A 24,034-nucleotide genomic window follows, 5' to 3' on the forward strand; every position below is an offset into this window, starting at 1 on the left:
CCAGCACGCGGAGTTCGCGCGCTTTAAAGGAGGAGTGAGTTCCCGGGACAAAAGCGGGCGTAGCCGGGCTAAGGACGGGCAAAGGGCGGGCCGTCTATGGGCATCCGGGGCAGAGGAGGCCGGGCTAGGCCACACCCCTAACATCTGCTTCTCTACATTTGGAGTCATATGATATACTCCATGAGGTACTGTTAAAAAATCTTTAACCGGACTTCTGGCCAATTCTACTTATACCCAATTGCTCAGAGGGCTCTTATACAAACACTTTATTTTTCCACTGTGTAGCTTGAAGTTGATTACCATAGGAAAGAAAGGCTGGGTACAGTGAAAGTTATCGTGTGTAACTGATATAATATGAGCAATAAGGGTAAAAATGCCAAATCTGTTATATCAGGTCCTGTCACTAGGCACCAGGCTGCTACAGCACAGCCTCTCCCGAGCTTGACGGCCATTGGGGTTGTGGCTACAGCGATAGAAAATACAGAGAGGCGATTGTCAATCACCCCCGCTGTTCCTTGCCTTCGGCAAGTGGATGATTTTTCAATGACTACAGCCATTCCCCCGGACTCTAGCTTTTTTCTTACATCTTCTTATGCTGAGTTACCCTGTGCACAGGTTGACCCCGAGGCTGTTGATATCCCTGAGGTCGCTCAATCACCGCCACATCCTGTAGCAAGTAAAGTTTATAAAACACGTACGCGAGGCAAGAAAATAAAGCCTAAAAAAAAAGCAATTAAAAAAAACTTGCCTACACCTGACTGCACGCTGGTCTTAGCCGGCACATCTCGACCGTTTGTGGGAACACCAGTCTGGGTTACCCACATTATTGCGGATCTTGAGGCCTTTGTGGAAAATCTTATTGACACATATATTAAATCCCTCTCATCTAGGTTTCCACAATTAACAATGCTGGCGTAGGGAAAGCTCAGTCTACTAGGCCATTGGGTAAACAAGTTACTAGAGAAACGCCAAGCATTATTAACATTATTCCCCATTCATGATCACCCCCAGTTAAGGGAAATGTTGTTGGGACTCCTGTTCCTGAACTGATACCAACTGGCTCTAAAACAACCTCTGACTTTCAAAACCTTCCAGTCAATAATAATATTTCAGTTGCACCGCCCCAGGTTAGCGGTAACCCTATTCCTAAATCAGCTTTGTCCCTGAATAAGGATGGAAAAGTGGGCAGTGGAAAAAATGCAGTGGTTAGTGGGGCCTCTGAGGCGGGGCTAAACCATTTGGGTGAGCAAGCCAAACACAGTAGAAATATTCCAGTAAAGGAATCATTAATTGAGCCCTCGACCATTGACCTCCCTCCAGAGTCCCTACCTTTTGTAGTAGTGCTTGCTGGGGTCCCACCCTTAATCCAGGGGAAAAATGAGGATCATATTGAACTCAAAAACAAATGTATAAATTGGCTTAACAACAAGAGGTTTCACCCCCCCCCCCCCCCCCCCCCAAAATTCATCTGGTGAAATACTAGGTGTCAGAAGAGTAGAATGGATTGGGTCTGGTCCTAAAACTATTGCAGGAAATTGTGTCATAATTAATTTCAGGCACACTTGTGCTGTAGAACACATCTGCAGTGGGTTGCCAACTTGGTCTAATACCCAAATTCTTCCCCTTCATTTATCGTATTTTTATCCCACCCCATGGGCGAGGAATGGCCAGAGTAGAGGTGTCCAGTATGAAGGGGGCCAAAATAATGAAGCACATAGAATCCAACAAGGGAGAAGGACCTGGGAGGGGTTTGACTCGTACATCCCTCAGCCATCAATATTTCCCCAAAGAAATAGGTTCACCGTATTAGAACAGGTAGACTGACTCCCTGGGAGGCAAGACTGCACACTGGTAAAAGGTACACCTTAGATAACTGTGAAACTACACCCAAGGACAACGCTGCTATCTCAACTCAGGTTAATTTAACAGCAGTGCATGATTTGTCCGATGATGGTAGGATGACCTCGATTGAGAGGGCATATAATCAGGAGATAGACACATTAAATGTTGCACTAGTAAACGGTGAAACTAGGGAAGGGACAAACAACTACATGGTCTGTCAGAAAACTTACCGGCTCCAGGAGGGGTCGCAGAGACGCTGACTACACCGCTGCTTGTCACACAGCGCCGCTGGGTTCCTGACGTTGTGGCCGCCCCCGCCGCTGTGCAGCGCCATCGCACGGCCGCGGAGCGGAGCGGACCACAACTCCCAGCGAGCCCTGCAGCATCCTACGCCCACTTCCGGTGAAAGCGCCAGGAGGCGCTACTAAAGGCGACAGCTACCTCCGCGTCGCGGACGCGCGCGGGCGGCGCCGGGCGGAGCCCGGACAGAGGGCGGGCCGTCTAAGGCCGTCCAAGGACGACCAGGGACGGGACGGGCCACGTCCGTAACATCACTCATCATGGGTAAGCGCAAATTGGTGACATCAACGGCAGATGAAGCGAAAGCGAAAGTGCCTAAGTACACCACCAGTATAATAACCTATTTAACAACAAAGGTGGGGGAACTATCAACCCAGATCGCTGAGTCTGAGCGTGAACTAGGCCTTGCTCCTGGTCCTGGGAGCGTTGATATATCCAATTCCCCTGCTATAAACTGTATTCCGTTGGAGCCTCGGGTCATTATTGAGGCCTGTAGACCTACCTTGTCACAACCCGCCACAGTTCTTCCATGTCCAGCTTTACCTGAAACTGTGATACCTAACTTTCCTGTGAACTCTGTGGATAGCGGAAGCTCTGCTTTGAGTATGACTGGTACCTCCCAGCCAGCATTTGTAACGGAGGAGGGCATTATGACCTTACTGGAAAAACTGTTCTCAGAAAGACTGGAGACTGCTTTAATCCAGATTGCCTCGGACATAACAAACTTTGCAGGACTGTGTCAAGAACCTTATGGCAAAATGTGATCGCATTAATGATGCCCTTAACACTCGGGCGCCCCCCTTCTTTTATGCCTTTGGCACCTTGCCCTACAGTTGTGCAGGGGCTTGCCCCTAAAGTTGTGGACCCATTTACATCTAGGCCGGTTGTTACCCCTCTTTTGCCCATTGTTAACCCCGTGCCTCAAAAAGGGAAAGTGGATAATGGGATATATATTCCCATAACGGAGAAAGCTCACAGTGTAAGTTCTTCCATAAAGCCTAGCGGCCGGCCGGGGGTTGTGGAAAAAAGGGTACCCCCAATAAATTTACCTCCGGACGCAACACCCTTTGTTGCAATTTTGGTTAACGTGCCCAAACTAGAAGACGGGGTGGTGGAACAACATGAAACCCTTCTCAGGCACGTTAAGAAATGGTGTAATGCAAATTGCACGGGAGAAAGTAACATTGCTGATAATATTGTAACAAGTAGACGGGTGAATTGGGTGGGCAGAAACAAGAAAGAGGTATCTGGTGATTGTGTTATTGTCAATTTTAAATCCAGGAATGTCGCTAGTCGACTCTTCTGGGATGACTCTCCTCTGGACCCTGTAAATAAAGGGGTTCGGGCGATGCCCCTTGGCTTCTTCTATCGCCGACCTTATAGACCAAGTGCAGTGGAGAACAAGAAGTCACAGTTTACTGGTAATACCTGGGCAGAAGATAAACTTATCTCACCTATGCCTATTAATGTTTGGAAGACTAAGCCAATCAAGGGCAATGGGGTAGTAAATGCTGCAAGGAATACATCCCCTAATGACTTACCATTGTCTAACATGTTCTCGCCTCTACCTGATAGAATTGATATTGAATGACTAGAACCTGAATATGAGAACCTGATTTGCCTATCCCCAGGTAATGCTGAGGCTGTCCCATCTACTATCAGGGTAGAACCTGAACACGAGAACCTGACCCGCCTATCCCCAGGTAATACCGAGGCAGTTCCATCTACTGCCAGGGTAGAAACGGTTATTAATGACCCTTTAAAACTAGGTGGAGGGCACATTCGGTTATCATCATGGAATATTGCGGGCCTACGGGCAAAACAGGATGATCAGACTTGGTTACAATTGGTGAAGAACCATGATATTGTTGCCCTACAAGAAACGTGGACGAAAGATAAAGCCTTTTGGGTAGATGGATTTATCTCCTTCTTTGTTGATGCCCAGAGTTCCATATCGGGAAGGGACAGAGGGGGTTTGCTATTTCTTGTCTCAGTTAAAATTGCAGGGAATGTTAGAGAAATCCCCAGTTCTTCGCACTATTTTCAGCTGGTGGAAATATGTTCTGTAGACAAGAATAAGATTGTATTAATAAATTGTTATAATTCTATGCAGGGGGGACCCCCAAATTTTGTTTTAGATGGTTTATCGGCCTTTTTAACCAAATATATGTCAAAACAAACCACTTTTGTTCAGTTTATAATGATGGGTGATTTTAATGTTCATTTGTGTGAGTCTCATTGCCAGATTATTGATGATACCGGTCCTGATTATACTTCGCTGCCACACTTTGAACATAGCCCTAAGGGTGTGGCAATGGAAAATCTGTTATCATCAAATGACCTATACGAACCAGGGTTTTCAGATCCTTCAAACCGTGTGGTCACTTATAACGCAAGGGGCAGTGAATCGATTATCGATTATTTCTTTATGTCTTCAGGGCTCCTTGGTTATGTATTGTTTTATAATGCATTTGTAAGTGGGTTTAGTGACCACAATCCTGTACTGCTGGTTCTGGACGCTTTATCTGGTTTGCATAAAGGAGAATTAAGGGCTACTTCCACGAGGGACGTAAGGAGCAAAGATCAGGGGAGACGCCTCAAATGGTGCAAAGTCTGCCCAGAGGATTTCCATGGTCTTATTGTACAAGACATGTCAGTTGAAATGGAGAAATGTAGGGATGGAGAGAGGAGGGGGGCTGAGGTCGTGAGTGCCTTTGAAGCGATTTGTGCTAGAGTGGAAAAAGAGCTTAGAGCTAAACCAGGGAGGGGTTCTGCTCCAGCTTGTAGATGGTTTGACCGCTCTTGCTCACAGGCACATTCAGCTTTGCTGAAAGCCCTTAAGCAATCCCCTAGAGACAGGCCCTTGGTGGCACAGCTAAGAAGGAAATACGCTTTGGCAGTCAAACTGCGGAAGAAAGCCATCAAAGATGAAGCATGGGATTCTTTAATGGATCCCAAAACCCTTAAACATAGCTCCAAATTTTGGGCCACAATAAATAATCCTTTGTTCTCCAACACTAACAACATGGATCTTGAAATTAACATCTCTGAAGCTGACTGGATTAACCATTTTTCCAATATATATGGTTCAAATGAAACAGTCGAGGCGTTTAAAATACCCCACTCCTTATCGTCACCAACTAAATTAAATTTTAGCAAATCGGAAGTAGAGCTGGCAATTCTAGGCTCTGCTGCAAATAAAGCCCCGGGCCCAGATGGGGTACCCCTGGACCTATACAAACTTAACTCTGAGATGTGGGCTGAGATTTTAGCTAATGTTTTTAATTGTGTGCATGAGGGGGGTCTGCCAAAAACGTGGGCTTGTTCTATTATTGTACCCATTTTTAAAAAGGGGCAACGATCAGACCCTAAGTGTTTTCGACCGATCTCGTTATTGGATTCTTCTATGAAGATTTTGGGCAAAGTCCTGCTAGCTAGAATTAACACCTGGTCCCTAGATAATGATATTCTAGTAGATGCTTAGGTATGGGTTCCGTGCTGGTAGGGGGACTGAGGACCAATGCTTAAATCTTCATATGTTAATCTCGAAATACACATCTGTTAAAAAAGGGTCAATTTTTGTTGCTTTCATGGACCTGTCCACGGCTTTTGATTTGGTGAACAGAGCCCGGCTGTGGAATATGCTACTGAAGCTGGGTCTTGATCCTCCCCTTGTATATTTTTTGGCAGAACTACATAAGGACCTAAAAGCCTCAATTAGAATGGATCAAGATGGCAATTGTCCTGCCTGGTTCAAATCCAGTAGGGGCGTGCGGCAGGGCTGCATCCTTGCCCCCATGCTGTTTACTCTGTATATAAATTCACTTGAGGAGACACTTTTAACTGCTACCTTGGATATTCCGCGTGCAGGGGACACTCGTATTCCTGTTCTCCTGTACGCGGATGACGCAGCTTTAATAGCTCGGACTCCCATAGGTTTGCAAAAACTTTTAAATGCTTTTAATGATTTTATGTCATCATTAGACTTAGTGATAAACAACTCCAAATCTCACGTCATGGCTTTTGGGGCTGTAAAAATAACTCTAAACAGTTCTACTGCAATGGTGACGTCATCAATAATGTAAAAAAATTTACGTACCTGGGTGTAATTTTTGACACTAAGGGGAGCTGGGCTCCACAAGTTGTAGCCAAAACTAAAGCGGTCAGGAGTTCAGCCAATGCCATTTTAAGTTTTTCCAAGAGACTGGGCGGGAAGCCAACGGGTGCCTTACTTAATCTGTACAGGGTGAAATCAGTAGCAATAGCCAGGTACGGTTCGGGGTTGTGGGGCCATGTAAATAGTGATTCGGTCCAAAGGGAAGAAAATAAGTTTTTGCGTTCCACCTTAGGGCTTCCCCAATCGACAGCCACGTTCTCAGTTCACCAGGAAGTTGGTCTTGGGTACATATCTGACATCCTTCAAATGGCCCCTATCCTGTTATGGATAAGGCTCTGGACCAATAATAGCCTAGGTCTGAATCACAAAATATTGGTGGACTGTCTAAAATTGGACAATTACAAAAACATTACTTGGCTCTCATACATTCAAAAGTGTTCTCTGGACCTGGGACGTCCTGACATTTTGTGGGCCCCTCAGGGTCTAAAGAAATCGGATCTAAATTGGGTGAAGGTCAATTTTATTAAACTAAAAAATGTGGAGAGGGAGGAACGCCAATTACTTAAGCCCACGGTCAGAGCCCATTACCTGACTATTACCAGCCTTACTATACAATCGTATCTTACCATCGTCAATATCCCCTTTCATAGGTGGCTCCTGGTTAAACTTCGGTTTAACCAGATTTACACAGTCCTGTGTGATAGTCAAGGCTGGTATAAGGAGGAGGACGCCCCTGTCTGTAATTGCGATAATTTCTCTACGCAAGATAATATGCACTTTATGTTGTTTTGTAATTTTTATATTGCGCCCAGACAGAAATACCTGATACCATTACTGAAGGATAAAGCCTTCCATCAGGCAAAACCTGCCCTCCTGTATCTTCAATTATTGGATTCGGCGTTGGCTATGTTTAGCGTGGCCAGCTATCTAGTTGCCGCTGTTAGGATCAGGAGGAGAAGACTTAAAAATGTAACACTAGGGTTTTGTATAGAAGACTGAAATGGAAATGTTGTTTTAAATTACAAACTTCGTTTTTATTGAATATTTATTCTTTTTATGAAGTATTTTTTACACATTGTATATTAATTAATTATTATTGATGTTTCCTCATATCATCTTTTCCACCATGAATATGTAAATAGTAATGATTAATGATTATTGTATTTTCCCATGAATTTACATTGCCCTTTTTGCGATTGTAGAATGCTTTTATGATTTTTAACTAAATCGAATAAAGTGGTTTTGACTTGACTTGACATGGTTTTGACTGATACTAGTGGTTTGGCGAGTTGCATTAGGAAACGGCCAGCAAATTATGTGGTTTTAGATGGTTGTATAAAAATACTGCCATGGAATGTGGCCGGTTTGAAAAACAAGCTGCATTTGCCTGAGTGGAGCTCCTTTATGGCAAATCACGACATCTGCATGATACAAGAAACCTGGGCACTGGAGGCTAGCGTAAGTCCCGGTTATTCAATATTTGATATTTTAGCTACGACTAGGGGTAGGGGGCGACCATCGGGAGGCCTATCAATATGGGTGGGTACACATTTAGGTGTTCGGGCTGTTCAAATACCCACCCATTCCCTTGATGTCCAGTGTGTTCTCTTAACCCCCCAAAATATGCCTCAGGTGGCCATAATAAATATTTATTCACGGCCAGTTGAATATGGGCAGGAATCTGTTACAATTTATGTATTAAAGGATTTTATCCAGGTTCTTGACCCGGCAACAGCTATAATGCTTGGTGGTGACTTTAATTGCCAGTTTGAGCCCCTTGTTAATGTTGAGTTGGGTGAACAGGAAGATGAGGACCTCTTTTGGCATGTTCTTGACCCACAGATTCCACCTGTCAGGGCATGGACCCCGCTGGTCCTCCAAATAAAATCATTGTCCCTTGCAACGTCCTTGCGGGCGTGCAATGGGAAGCTGGTTCCTGATAGACCGGGGTCTGCTACATTCAATAGAATTGAGCAAAACTCAATTATCGACTATATAATGATGGAGCTTAAATACTGAGATAGACTGAAGGAATTCAAAATCTTCCCTAGGTATGACAGCGACCACAATGCCCTTGTTCTAACACTTAAACCAGGGAGTTTTGGGTTGACAAACCCTGGACCCGAAATCAATTCTAATTTGCTGCCTCTTACGGTAGCAAATAACAGGCGCAGGGTTAAATGGCCTCATTTCCAGGACTCCCCTACCAAACTCGCTGAAATTTATAAGATAGTTATACCTCTGATTTCTGCGATGGAGGACTTGGGCCCTCAGGGTAGAGCTGTGGAAACCCATGAGCAATTGGCTGCTGCCCTAGCGGATGTGTAAAGCCATGTGAGTGGGAATAAACTCCACCGGGCCAAGACATACCCCTGGTATAGCCACGCCTGTAGGAAGGTAAAAAAAGAACTCCTCTTGGCACTTAAAAACAAAGATAGAGCCGGAATTAGAACTTTACGACTGCTCAATAGAAAGGCTACCACTATGGGAAAAAGGGATTGGGAGGAAAAAAGGTGGGAAGAGCTTAGACTAGCTCTCTCATCTAAGGACTCTAAATCCTTCTGGACCATCGTCACAGCAAGGGTGGGTGGGGGCACTCTCGCCATAACCCCGAACATAGCACCTTGAGCATGGTAGGCTCACTTTGGCGCATTATATGCCATTTCTGAGCCAGAATCTGTGCCCCTCTCTGGTTTTGAACTATGTCAGGACCGGAGTACGGTGAGTGCGATGGATCAGGTCCTGGGCAAAGCTAGGGTGCCTCCACCTTTTGCCGTGCCGGACCCCTGACATGAGTATCGATTGCCGTGGGCTCTGGCTGGCGAGCGGCGGCAGGGCACTTGTGAGGCAGAGGATGAGTGTCATTCTGCAATGCCCGAGACCATTACTCTGAAGGAGGCCGAGTTTGCACTACTCAGGTTACTCCCAAATAAAGCCTAGGGATTTATTTTGCTCCCAACCCAAAATATGGGCACCTTACCTGGTCGTCCTATTTAATGCTATCCTCTCTGGGAATGATCCACCGGGCACTTGGTTGGGAGCGGAGATCGTCCCCATCTATAAGAAATGTTGCCCGCTAATTCCATCTAACTATAGGCCCATTAGTCTTATTGATACAACTCAAAAACTAATGGGCAGGATAATCCTGGACAGGATCATTGGGCGGGTGGAAGAAAATGAAATATTGTCCATACTTCAGGCAGGGTTTAGGACAGGTGTCTCAACCATGGACCAAATATTCCGGCTCCAGACCCTATTCTGGAAAACGGCAAAAGTGGAGGGAGGTAGCCTCTACGTTGTCTTTGTTGATCTACGGGCCACTTTCGACCTTGTCCCTAGGGAAAAGCTGTGGCAAGTCTTAGCATCCTTAGGCCTCCCGTCCTATCTATTGGAAATCTAAAATAGATTACATACTGGCAATTATGCTTCAGTCCGAAGTGGGCGGTATGGAGAACTTTCACCACCTTTTCCAGTCTTAAAGGGTGTACACCAGGGTTGCGTCCTGGCCCCCACGCTGTTCTGCCTTTATATAAATGGGCTTGTGGAACATCTAAATGGGGTACTAGACAATGACGCACCAAGGTTGTCTACTGGGAGGGTGCCCGCTCAGATGTCTGCGGATGACACTCTGTTATCCAAAACATCATCGGGCATCCAGCGAATCTTGGACGGTTTAGCAACGTTCTGTGCTCTGCGTGGATTTGAGGTCAACTTGGAGAACACCAAGTATATGATAGTTAATCCACCGAGACAGACCCGCCCAAACCCTGTCCTCAATTGTAAACCTCTGGAACGTGTTAAAACTTTTGTCTATTTGGGTATCATCTTGACGGAAGATTTTGATTGGGGTTGTCAGATCTCCAAGTCAGCTCTTAGGCTAACACAAATAGTAGGTGGTATCAGTAAGCTCCATAGAACATCTTATTTCAAACCGGCTGGCCCGGTGCTTGAAATTTATCGTCTCAAGGCGAGAACAGCCTGAACGTATGGTGCCGAACTTTGGGGACATAAGAACATATCAAATCTTTTGAGGGTGGAACATTGTTTTATGAGGAACTTGGTGGGTCTACCACAAAGTACACCTCTCATCCCTCTAAGATTTGATTTGGGCCTGGAATCAATGGAGGACCTGGTAGTTGCTTAGGCCTTTGCTAAACTGGAAGAGGCTCTGGTCGGTTCCCGAGCTGGCCCCCTATAGAACTGACTTCTTGGAGGTCTGGGGCCCCTTAAAAAACAAAAACATCCCCTGGCTTAACCACATCAAGGTCCTTAGCGCCCTGGTAGGATTGTCTGACCTCTGGGAGACCCCGGAGGGGAGCTGCCCCAGGACATCTAGATTGGAAATTAAAATTTTGTTGAAGCACCATAACTGTGAAACCCTACAACGATTATCTACCCTGGGTAGGCTGTCTGTAGAATTCCTCTTAGTAAAAATGGAACCACGATTTGAGGAATTCCTAGATAAAATTCAACCTCCTCTAGCAAGGAAGCTTTGTATACAATTAATAATAAACAACAGAAGATGCACGTGCTGCTAATAACTTGCCTGTCTTATTTTTGGCTAAACATCAGAGTTGAAACAAATTTTTATATTGACCACAATGTGTCGTTAATTTATTTAATTTCAAATTGGACTTATTTATTCATTTTTATCTCAAAGAAATCAGATTTTTTCAAGTTCATTATGTTGTATGACTGATGGTGAGTGATTTGTTTTGTCTAAAGTGTTCTAATTTTTCTATTTGTAAAAAAATTGCTTATCTTGAATATATGCCATTTGTTGTTTATGTTGTACATAAGGTCTTAAATAATAAACTTGAAAAAATCTGATTTCTTTGAGATAAAAATGAATAAATAAGTCCAATTTGAAATTGATGAAAGAGGGTAGGCATGATGGATTATACCCCAACGTCAGGTACTGATAGTGGTGGTTCCTCAAATTAGGCACTGTGTGTGTGGCCTATTTACAGCCGCATTCAATTGTATGGGCCTGAGACTTGTTAAAATGGATGACGATTCAGTTGATTATGAGGTAAAAAAGTCTCGCGTCATACAATTGAATGCGGCTGTAAATAGGCAACACACACAGGGCCTAATTTGAGGAACCACCACTATCAGTACCTGACGTTGGGGTATAGTCCATCATGCCTACCCACTTTCATCACTAGCTCAACCCTCTTTCATCACTAGCTCAATCAGGATAGTGAGTGTTGGATGACTGGCTGCTTCTATACGCTCCCTCCCTTTTCTGTATGGCCGGGATAGTTTTTCTTGCAATAGACGGTCACCTGAGGAAGGCTGCCTAGTTAAAACGCGCGTAATAACTACCCTACCGCATTGCCGCATCATCTGCCATGTCTAATGCTAATTGTTTGTTTGTTATGTGATTTTAATAACTTTTGTACATGAATTGCAAATCATCTATATAAGAAAGAAAAAATGAAAGTGTCAAAAAAAGATAAAATATATATACAATCTATGAACAATAAAATGAATAAGTGATTTATCAATTGGGTGGTTAGTCTTTGTACTGTTGGGCGATATCACTATAAATTCCATCTGTGTCTTCCATATATGTTGTTTAGTATTTTCAGCTCTTTCACTTGGCAATAGACCTTTCTCAAATTAGTTGCAATGTCAACTAATACATTTAAAGCACATTATGAGAAGATTGTAGCACATTCACTGCCTGGCAGTCAACAATGAAAGGTAAATGTGCTACTGTTTAAAAAAGGTAAACGGCAATGGAGATGAGACAAGGAATAGAAGAAAGTAAAAAATATGTTGTATTAATTTTAAAAACAACAGCAAAATACAGAGATACAAGAAAGAACAATGATTCTACCTCGGCTGGCTTGCCAAGCAATTCAAAGATTGCTGACAAACTATGCAGAGCAACAAAACTAGCAAAGACAAAAACAATAGGTTTGGCTTTTTTAATAAGTGTGATGATTGGCTTATTCCGTGACTAGGGAGTTTGAGTGGGTGGACTGGAGAATGTGTCACTGGTTGGATGAATGAGTGGGACCATGCACAGGTTAAACAGTCAAAGGATGAATGAGTGAGTGCAAAATTACAGCAAATTAGAAATGACTAGACTGCCAGCAGACCTCACTAAAACATAAAATACAAATTAAAACTGAAAAATATATCATCCTCATATGCTACTCCTCACTAAGGATGTTGTTGTAGGGATCCAATGTGGTAGGTAAACTTCTAGTAGTCACTTGGGCTGACAAGAACCACTTTATATGAAGGTGAGCTATTAACCAGCTTAAGATCAGGGCCTTGCCCTCGCTACGTGTAAGATTTAGCGGAGCGCGACTGAAGATGTCAACTAGACCTAACGAGCGTACCAGTCTCATTCCTGATGATTGAGGATGGCTTGGCATTAATTCAGAACAGTGGAATTATGGTCGTAGGAAGAGTTGGGGGCACAGGGATTTATCACCCCCAGATTTTGGAAAGGGGGGCCCAGTGGTAAAGAATGGGAGAACTTGTGGGGAAATCAGCCCCATCCCTTTTCAGCCCTATCTTGCTTGTCACCTCAAAGTCGAGGTTCACACTGTCTCTATTAAAACTTAAAGGTTGTTCAGCAATGCAGCCCCTAGTTAAACTACATTATTTTTCAGTTAATTAAAAACATGGGGACTGAAAAACAAAGTTTAAACAGGGACTGCCGATTTAAATTCAGCATGCCTCCGATTTATAAAACAAGGTAAGCAGCACCCATTTTGCTAAAAATGCTCTTCAGATCCTCCGCCCCACCCAGTCGTGTGCTGTAGCAGAGGCTGCAGCAGCTTTGATGACACACAGAATTCTTTTAGCTGAGGGCTGGCTATAGTAACTTTGCAGGCCCTTCACAGGCTTTTTAAAATAAAGAGTTTGATTTTTGACTGCTTCTTGTACCCCCTGCAGTCTGTCTCATTTCAGCCCACTTGCAAGGTGTTAATTAAGGGCTTGGTGGGGAGAGACCAAAAAGGAAGAATGGCTCTATTATTGTATTTCTTCCCCCTGATAAATACACGACAGTAGTACATTCTCACACTCTTTAATACTATAAAGGGGATGGTATGGGAGCTGGTATGATTACTCATAAATAAAACACTCAAACAGATTTAACAAAAATAAAGGGGAGCTTATGGAAATGCTATTTAAAATGTAACTGAGCGAGACAGTGTATTGCTTTATATTGTCTTTCTATAGCGCTTTCCCCACGCTTGTGAGCCCAAAGGCTCGGTGCCATGAATATTTAGGACATTACAATACAAATATTGACTTTTTAGGTCTCGCGACCTATCAATGCGCGCAAGCGCATTGAGCGGAGCGAGAATTCATGTCGGCAAAATCCTCTTCAAACCAAGGGCTTTCAGCTCTGCGGTTTTCTTGCAGTTCACGTGAATCACGTGAGCAAACATGCACGCGCATTCACGGCCAGCCGCAGGCCGGCCGTACTTTCAGTTTCCTGCTTCTCCTCCCCTAATCATTCATTCCCGGCCGCTCACAGCACATCAAAGGGCTTCGCCCAGCGTGCGCTCTGCGGCTTCTCCTCCCCTATGCCCCCAGGCCGTGTTCCCTCCCCTGCTACCCCATCCTGAGTCATCCCTCGCACCCCCTCCTCCTTCAGCCCCCCACCATTTGCTTTTGCTTGTTAATTTAGGTTTTCGTTGCAGTGACTTTTTAATTTATGTTTTCGTTGCAGTGACTTTTACTTGCTCATGGAATGACACCCACGCTCCTCCCATTGCTGTTTCGGTGCACATTTCATTGACGCTTTTCTGTGCCTCGTATTTCTGTTCCCGAGCTCCGCCAGCAGCTCTTCCCGCTCCGCCCCCTGCCTCCACAGCCGCCAGCACCTCCCCTCTCTTCAAATCTCAGCAGCTTCTCCTCCCCTTTCACTGCCCAGCCAGGCAGCCCCCCACCTCTCTGCCTCTAGCTGGATCGAAAATTAAGAGCGGTGAACTTTTTGGATGTAAATCAGTTTACCTTCTACATTTTACACTTGTTTCCATGTAGCAGCATCTGTTCCCCAGCCTGTCAAGCGCTCCGCCCCCTGCATTCTTCCAGTCATCTCACCGACTTGCATTTCTCCTCCCCCTCCCCAGCCGCCAGCACCTCCCCTCTCTCTCCCCGCACACAGCCTTACTCGGCAGCTTCTCCTCCCTCCTCCCTTTTCACTGGCCAGTCCTCTAGTTAAATCGAAAATTAAGAGCAGTGAACTTTTACAGCGCCTACAAATGTCGAAGCGATTCAGCTTGAGCAGTGCACATCTATGAGACTGTTTCATTTCATTTCCATGGGGCGGAGAGCGCTCTCAAAAAGTGTGGCAAATGATTCCCATTTGGTTGTAAAAATGCTTCACCGTTCATGTAATTCCATACTTAGGTCAGGGTTTGAAAAGCAGGAGTCAGTTCAAGAGGGCACTCCAAATTAGGACGAATCTAAAAGACTTCTTATTTTAAGGACTGACGCTTTGAATCATAAAATGCCTTCGGAGACGAATATATAATGCACAATTCTTTAATGGACGCCAGCTTTGCGATGCGGAAGACGAGGCATGTATGCGCATGCGTGCTGGTGACTAAGAATTGAATTTACATATCTAATTGAACACGGGCAGAAACGAGATGCGTCTCATTTCATGAAAACATGGAAACAAGTGAGAAATGTAGAAGGGAAACTGATTTACATCCAAAAAGTTCACCGCTCTTAATTTTCGATTCAGCTAGAGGCTTCCTAGAGAAACAGTGTGTGCCCTCTTATTTATTTATTTGAGAGTATGATTTAGCGCTAGTTAGCCACACCTGAGCGCAACCCACACTGTGTGCACGACGTGGCACGGACAGAGAGCTAGCGATTCTAAGGTCAATCGTGCAAGCCCTCAGAGCACGTGCAGCTGTCCAACTAGAGGAAATATTTTAGTTTATGGAAGCAGAAAAGGATAACCAGTCAGGAAGTGGCAGAGGAGGACGGGCCGGCTGCTGCATCAAAGGAATGCAAGCCTTTGATGCATCTCTGTGTCATATTTACTTTTTTTTTATTACACTTGTTTTACGCCCCCCCCCCCCCGTGGCCCCTCTCTGACCCAGCCTGTGTTGTTTGCTCTGCTCCTCCTCCGCCTCTCGCACACCTCTCAGCCATGCCCTCTCCTACTCTGCTTCCCTCGAAATTCACGAGCTGCAGCCGATGAAAGCTGCTTCCACTTCAGTGCATCAATTTAGATTTAAAAAGTGATGGTTCTGCCTGACAAGTGTCCTGATTTCGAGTTATGTGGTAACCCTGCTTTATTTTATTCTCCTCGAAGGCTTCGACCAATAGGTCTCGCAGTAGGAAAGTTGGAGCTATTACAATTGCAAATAACAATGCCTTTTATTTTTCTTTTCATTTTAAAAACATAAAGGGCTTTGTCATTTACAAAACCAATAGCTCCAACTTTCCTACTGCGAGACCTATTGGCAACGCCAGTGCTTGTTTTTTTTTTCTTACTGTCTTGAAACCATTCATAACATAAGGCACTACTTAAACAGAAACGTTCATGTAAAAAGTTATATTCTGTCATCAGGTTCTATAAATTATTTATTTAATGGTCCAAATCTCCATGTTTCTCCACACTTCTCATTCTAGGTTGCAGATGCCTTTGGTAAAGGGCGCTTTGTGTGATGTACGCCCTCTTGTAGTCTAATATGCATGTGACATTTCCATTTCACAGAAGCCGCTTTAGGGGCTTTTCGGTAAACTTCTTTGCCTTTTAACTGTTTGAATCACTTGTTCCTCTGAAGGACATTCATCTCATATCAAAACATTCACAACGTAGAACACAAAGCACTCACACACTTCTATCCACCATTCATTAGAATGATCCAAGAGCAACCATTATTCGCTCACTACTTTTCACTTCAAAATTCATGCATATGAGCGGTGAAATAACATGATAAGAGCACAATTCTGATCATAACATACAGCATGCACAACCTTTGGGCAGTAAATGGGTACTAATGAGGTAGAACCTTAACCCAGACACAGTTAAGATTAGTAGAAATGTCAAAATAATGAAGAATTACAATTGGATAACGTACCGCATTATGCAGCATAATGTGCATTTTTTAATCGCTGCATAATTTAGTCAATGCCCTCACATAATTTCTTTACTACCTTATTCTAGTGGCCCTGACCACGGGCAATAACTGCATGTAAAATAAACTTGCAAACACCTTACATGAAAAATAAATGCATAATAAACGAATCTTTGAAAATGCATTGTTCTGGAGAAAAGTTCACTTGGTTAATACAATTCATTCACAAAAATTAACTATATGCTAAAATCATTATGCGACAAACTGCTAGAAAATGTGCAGAAAGACTCGGGGTGCTAACCTGGGACAAAGCGTTGTGCTGGAATTACTTTCCAACACATCCGGATTTACATTGGAAATTTGCCTAACACAACGCAAAGTAGAGATACATGCTACTTTACGGCAAGTACACAGGCATTCCGATATAACCACCCATGGTTTTAATACATACCCTTATCTACCAAAAAAGGTAGACAGGACTTTATGCCAAAAACACTTGCCTCCTCGAGGCAGGCAAGGTTTTCTTTTCTCTAAACCTTTAATACTTTACACATATACATTACCCATACGCATCTCATTCTGCATATTACACCATACTGAATTTCTGTGAGCCTCTCTCAAGGCTGTGTCACATTTCTCTTTTTTTCAAGCATCGCATATACTGGGGTACTGAGTGTTTCACACAGCAATCTTGTCCCATTTGTATGTTACTTTCAAACAAACACTGCCATTCGTTTTTGCAAACATGTTACACACACACCCACTACATCTTGCTTCTGCGTGCATCTCACATACTAGGTTTAATATACCGGTTTCTTTCACACCAGGTTTTTCATATTTCCAAAGCATCTCTTTCCAGTATACACACTTTCAGCTCACTTAACTTTACTGTCAAGCATGTTTAAGTAGTCTTCAGGCCTGGAGTTAGCCCAAATAGTTTGAAAAATTATTCCAACAGGTATGGCTTTCTTTACATAGGGTGAGAAGATACAACAGATTCTTAGTTATTTCAATAACTTCTTTGAGGTTGAGAAAACCTACATTGGTCTTTGCTGACTTCAAAACTTGGTTAAGGTCAACTATGTCCCAGAAAAGACTGAGCAATGGTGCTATATGCAACATACGATAAGAAATGATGGAGTCAGTTGAAAAAGGCAATAGCAAAATAATTTGTTCTACACACTGACGTGGACAAGAAAATGTTTGTTATTTAAAACTAAAGTTCAGGGGCCTCATTTATGAGGCTGTGCGTCACTTTTACGCTGCGTCACTTTTTGTGACGCACCAGTGGCGTAAAAAATGCACCTTGTTGCGCCATATTCACAAAGTGGCGCATCTAGGTAGATGCATCACTTTGTAAACCCCTGCGCCACATTATACCTGCGCCAGGTATAATGTATGCAAGGGGGCGTATTAACGCAAGAAAGGGTCGTAGAAGTGACGCAGTGAAATCTATGAGATTTCACTGCTTCACTTTTAGGACGCTGTTGCGTCAAAATCTTGCGCCTCCTCACAGCAGGCGTAAGACTGACGCAGGCCCTTTCACATGGGGCTTGCCCCACGTGAAAGGACGCATTGCTGGAGTTGCGTCACTTTTGTGACACACTCCAGCAATGCGTCACTTTTGTGCTTACAGATACGTCAGAAAAACTGACGTATCTGTAACTCCTTGCGACATGATGCGTCATACATTAAATATGACGCATCAGGAATGTCGCAAGGAGTGCGCACTGAGACGTGACGCATCGCTGCTTTCACGCAGCGATGCGTTATTTCTCATAAATGAGGCCCATGGATTTCATTAAGATCCCCTGGAGCGAAAAAAGAACGGTTTTAGATTAGTACAATTGCATTTGAAATTTAGGAATAAGGCGAGGAAGATTTTATTCTACCTTTTGCACCCCTCCCACCCTTGTATGCTTGGTGCATGAAGATGCAAGGTTCAGTTCTATCTATTTCCTAATTACATTGCAGAGTGTAAATAGTTATAAAGCATACTTGCAAACTGCGACTACCTGCTCGTCTTTTTAACTATTGGACTATGAAAAAAACTATGATTGCATACGTATATCAAAAACTGCTGCTCGCAGATCACAGGCACTTTGTATATGGTCACAAGAAAGTCCCAAAGGCACTCCATGCCTCCACCCCTTGCCCCCACAACAGAAATGTTGTGTATCCCACACCCCTTGGAGGAATATACTTTTTGCTTTCATAAACCAACCAAATTACCTCACTCTGCATGAGAGAGGGGGCACTAGTCTCCTATACACAGCACTCGAGCCTCCTCTCATTATATGTATATGCCTCGTCAACATAAACTACTACCCACGAGAATGGGACAGCACAAAAGATGCGGTGTCTGCTGTCACTGACATACACCACAGGCGCGATACAGCCCTAGAAGTATGAATGACTCACCACCACTTCCTCGAAGATGCTCTGCAACTGCGACTCCATGGGCACCATGGGGAGCGCCATGACCCCTCTTCCCCACCCACGAAGCCGGTGCCAAGCACCTCCGTTTTGGAGACCCTGAGCACGAGAGAAGCACAACAGAGCTCCAAGAGGCCGGAAGGAGCCCCTGACATAGAGGAAGGACGTGCCTGGAATAACACCCGCTGGCGAGATGCAGCAGTAACTGCCATCTTGGAAAGGGACACAAGTGCTTTTCTTTCAGAGGCATTGAGCGGCTGCTGAAGAAATTGTTGGCCAAAGTATAACAAGGTATTTGTTATATATCATTATGGAAACAGTTGTGCGTAGAGCTACTAAATTAAACGTAAATAATCATTTGAACTCTTTAGAAAGAGCACTGCCGCACTTTCTTAAAATACTGTGGATACATTATTTTACAAAATGACCCACATTTAAACATGATGAGATTGTTACATAAAACGTTCGTTTTAAGTTGGTCAAGCACTGCCATATAATATGGCTGTAATGTTAACGAAACATTGGAGAGTCGCGACATTGTTATAATCAAATGACGTCTATAATTGACAGGATAAAAGAACATTAAATGCTTAGCTTTCATATCTACAAGTAAGGGTTCCGCCGTACTGCGCCTATATTCGCCAACTATCTTTGTTGTTTAGGTTTGGACCAGCGACTGCTGTGAACTACTAGAGTGATTGGGGTGCAAACTTCTCCGATCAGATTTTTCAAAATAAAAAAAACTTTCCACAGGGCACAGACCTAGAAACACCAGCACTAAAATGTCAGCGATTATGGAGGCTGAAAGAATGACAGCACCCGCCGACATGGAAAAAGGACTACTCTCGCAGTCACTAAGATTCATTGAAACAGATTTGAGGAAGACAAAAGCACCTATTCTAGAGGTTTACAATGTATTATGTTATGGAACGTTTTGACTAGCGCAAAGCTGATTAAAAGAGGTCTTAAATTGTCTCCGGTTACAATTGTTATTGTCTTCCTCTCACATTAGTAGCTCATTTTGTTTTCTTGCAGTTCTGCATAGCCTGAACTTCGCCCAACGGCATTCCTTTTATTTTTATGTCTCAGCTACAGACAGGATGAGCTGTGTCTTGGTCAAACCTATTGCTACTAATAAATACAGAGTGAGTGAGTCTCCAGTCAGCCCCTTCAGCCCTGCGAAGTACCACTAAAGTACAAATAAATAGTTTTAAAGAAAAGAAAAAGAAAAACATCCACAAAATGACATCTCTATAAAAAAAAAAATCTCAAGTATGGCAAACAATCAGTATGATACCCCCCCATCCCCCCTCCCTGGACTTTTTTTTACAAAGTCCTGTAAAACCACTAATAAAATTGAAGAATTGGCACAGAAATGTTGAAAGTTGCTTGATGGCAATCAATGGCAAAAAAATGAGATGCAGAAAGGAAGAAAGCACTTATGTATGTTTTGCTAGGGATCGCAGTACAAGAAGTGTTTTGCAATCTATCTGAAGTCGATGTGCCTCATGATCGATTTTGTTTGGTGGGTTGAATATACTGAGGCAGTTGAAAGAATGGTATACAAGTGAACCAAGTATAATGGTTGAGGGACACACCTTTTAGTTGAGGAAACAAGCACCAGACGAAAATGTGGAAGAATATATAGCGGCACTACAAATACTGGCATCTACATGCAAATTTGGAAATAATAGTGATGTTTATATAAGAGATCAATTTGTTTTGCATTGCTATTCAAAGACAATTAAGGAAAGGTTGTTAGCTTGTTGGAACCCAACATTGTCAGAAGTGATTGACATTGCTAAAGGATTAGAGAGATCAATTCAAAATTTGCAAACATTTGTGACAAGAATTTTCAATTCTATTAAGGACTAGGAGGCGAGGATTATGCTTAGTCTCATTTCTTTATTGAAATGCTCAGCAGCCAAGTAAAAAAACACATTACCCAGAAACACTTGGGTAATAACCATAGAGTCTTGTAGTATAAATAGGTGTACAGACAATCCCACTTCCTCTTTCTTTGGTGAGGAGAATCCAGGAAACAGTAAACAATCCAAAAGTCAATGCAACAGCAAAGATCAGTCCATTGAAGGTAACGAAGGGAGACATCCCAAACAGCCGAAGGCAGAAAACAGGAGACTTCTTCAGAGAAGATAACAGGCGCTCCTACGAGGAACTGGAGGCGCATCACTTGGGATCAGAACCTGAAAAAAGACACAAAGCCATAATAGGCATTCCAACAAAATCAGACATATTCCGAAGTAAGGGTGGGAAAAGAAGACAATGCAATATATCCTGTTGTAACAGACTAATGCAAAACAATTGTCAGTAACACAATGTACAATCTATGGGTGGGATAATCCTCGCCTCCTAGTCCTTAATAGAATTGAAAATTCTTGTCACAAATGTTTGCAAATTTTGAATTCTATTGCAGGACAGGAGGCTCCGATTATGCTTGTTCAAAGCTCATCCAACACCACGGACGCAACCGTAGGTACAGGTTTAAAGTAAAAAGTCTTAAACACTGAATCTGTTGACCAATCAGCAGCTTTCATAAGGTCCCCCAAGGTGACCCCCAATGAAAAGGCCTTAGAGGCCATGGCTCCACGAGCTGAATGAGCCCCAAAAACAGAAACATCGATCCCTGCCTCTCCCATAAGCCACCGTACCCAGCGAGCCAACGTAGCTGGAGTAACGGGGCGGAAAGGCTTCAGCAATGCAATCAACAGTTGACCATGCATATCAGAACGAATAAGAGAAGTACTCACCTCATAAGCTTTCAGGCATTGGACCACACAAAGGTTGGGACGAGCCGGAAAAGAAGGGTAAGATATAATCTCAGTATCAGTCTTGGTGCGCCGGGAAAGGCGAAATGTAACCCCTTCAGGAGTAAAACTCCGACCAGCCAGATCCAATGCTTGAACGTCAGAAATCCGTTTGCAAGAAAGCAAACATAGCAACATGGTAAGCTTGGCCGAAAGTTGCTTGCGCGAAAGCAAGGAATTAACCGGCCAGGCTTCTAAAAATCGCAAAACAACCGAAACGTCCCATAAGGCCACATATTTGGGACGCGGAGGGACAGCCATACGAACGCCCTTAAGGACCTTGGACACCAAAGGATGTTCCCCTACCATCAATCGGAACATGACCTGCCGAAATAGCAGAGCGGAAATTATTGATAGTACGGTACGCCAGACCAGAAGCCGAATACAGGGAGGCCAGAAAATTGACAATTAAAGAAACATCTGCTGATGTTGGATCAGCTTGCCGTTGAGCACACCAGTCACTCCAACGTTTCCAGGAACCCCTGTAACGCTTGTGGGTATTTGGTGCCCAGGCGTTGCTGAGGAGTCTGGCAGCGTCCGAAGAAAGGCCTGACACAGCCCTCCGTTCCCCGAAATCCGCCACGCCAGGAGAAGGAGAGAGCCTGACTGAACTAGGGGATGCGGATTCTGAAGCGGATCTGACAGGAGATTCCGCTTCTGAGGCAGAAGAAATGGCAATGCGCAAGTCATTTCCAAGAGAACAGGGAACCAACGTTGAGCCCGCCATAGAGGAGTGATCAGAATCAGCTCCGCCTGAAAACGTTTCACATATGCCAGAACCCTGGGGATCATCATAAACGGGGGAAACTCATAACACAGGGAGGTCGGGCACGGTTGAAGGAAGGCATCCATTGCCAGAGCCTCCGGATCCGGTCTCCAGCTGAAGAACCGGGGAAGTTGTGCATTGAGCCGGGACGCAAAGAGGTCGATCTGACAAGGGCCCCAGGTCCGTAGAAGTTGTCGAAATACACGCGGATGGAGTCTCCAGTCGCTGAAATCCCTCAGGTACCTGGAATTCCAATCCGCCACCACATTGCGACAACCCGGAAGGTACTCCGCAATAACTGTGATCCCGTTGTGTAGACAGTAATGCCAAAACTCCTTGGCGATCTCCGCCAACAACCTCGAGCGAGTCCCTCCGAGCTTGTTGATATAACGGACTGCTGATACATTGTCCATTCGGAGAAGTATACAGCAGCAGGACTGAAGTGGAGACAGACATTTGATCGTGAACGATCCCGCCAGTAACTCCAAACAATTGATGTGGAGACAGCGCTCCTGGGGGGACCATCGTCCCCCTGTCGTGACTGAACCGCAGCGGGCTCCCCAGCCCCATTGACTGGCATCCGACTCGATCACAATCTCCAGAAAAGATCCGAAGAGGGCCCTGCCGTTCCAGGCCTCCATGTGATTCAACCACCACGTCATCTCCGACTTCGCCTCCTCCGACAGAGGGATGCGATCGGAATAGCGAAGGCCCCTCTGAAGATGCTGAATCTTCAAACGCTGCAACACACGGTAATGCAGCGGAGCCGGAAATATCGCCTGCAGAGAAGACGCTAAAAGCCCTACAACTTGAGCTAATGATCTCAACGACACCGTCGGACTCGAGACAACAGACTTCAATTCCCGTTTGATGTAACGAACTTTCTGACGAGGTAGCAGAAGTTGACAAGAAAGGGAATTGATTTGAAACCCCAAGAAATCTATCACCTGTGTAGGTTGAAGTACAGATTTGGGAACATTCACCAAAAACCCCAGAGACTGGAGCAGGTCTACGGTCCACGTCAGGTGAGACATAAGCTTTATCGGACAATCCGCTAACAGGAGGATGTCGTCCGAATAGATGATCAAGCGAACTCCGCGACTGCGGAGAGATTCCACGACCGGACGCAACAGTTTCGTGAAGCACCACGGTGCTGACGAAAGGCCGAATGGAAGAACCTGATATTGATACCATATCCCCAGCCACTGGAATTGAAGAAAACGGCAATGGGGCGGAAAAATCGGAACCGAGAGGTACGCATCCTTGAGGTCTAGACGGACCATCCAATCCCGTTCCCTCAGGAGATCCCTCAACAGATGGAGTCCCTCCATCTTGAAGTGGCGGTAAACCACTCCCGCATTGAAGTCCTTCAGGTTGAGGACCAACCTCGATCCCCCTCCCTTCTTCTCCACAAGGAAGATTGAGCTGGCAAAGCCCTGAGGATGGCGCACCGTCGGCACAATCGCCCCCTTGGCCTCCAGAGACCTGAGTTCCTCTGTGATGAACTCTCGACTTTGGTTTGAGAAATGGAGAGGAAAAGGAAGACGGGACTGACAAACAGGATGATAAAACTCTAGCTTGAAGCCCTGAACTGTCTCCAGCACCCATGCATCGCTGGAGATTGATCGCCAGTTCTCTAGGAAAAGGCGAATCCTGCCCCCCAGAACAACACTGC

General features: G+C 44.5%; 1 protein-coding gene across 4 annotated transcripts in view; it reads right to left on the reverse strand.

The window, feature by feature from the left end:
- Positions 1 to 18,904, reverse strand: part of MED23 (mediator complex subunit 23) — a 583,151-nt gene extending 564,247 nt beyond the window's left edge. For all 4 annotated transcript variants that reach the window (XM_086927430.1, XM_086927429.1, XM_086927428.1 and 1 more), the window contains exon 1: positions 18,754 to 18,904. In XM_086927430.1, the coding sequence (XP_086783556.1) occupies positions 18,754 to 18,813 (60 nt within the window). In that variant the 5' untranslated portion in view covers positions 18,814 to 18,904. The remainder of the gene's footprint in view (positions 1 to 18,753) is intronic.
- Between the last annotated feature and the right edge of the window lie 5,130 nt (positions 18,905 to 24,034).

The sequence above is a fragment of the Lissotriton vulgaris genome, chromosome 6, assembly GCF_964263255.1.
Source record: "Lissotriton vulgaris chromosome 6, aLisVul1.2, whole genome shotgun sequence".
In the NCBI taxonomy this organism is placed as follows: Eukaryota; Metazoa; Chordata; class Amphibia; order Caudata; family Salamandridae; genus Lissotriton; species Lissotriton vulgaris.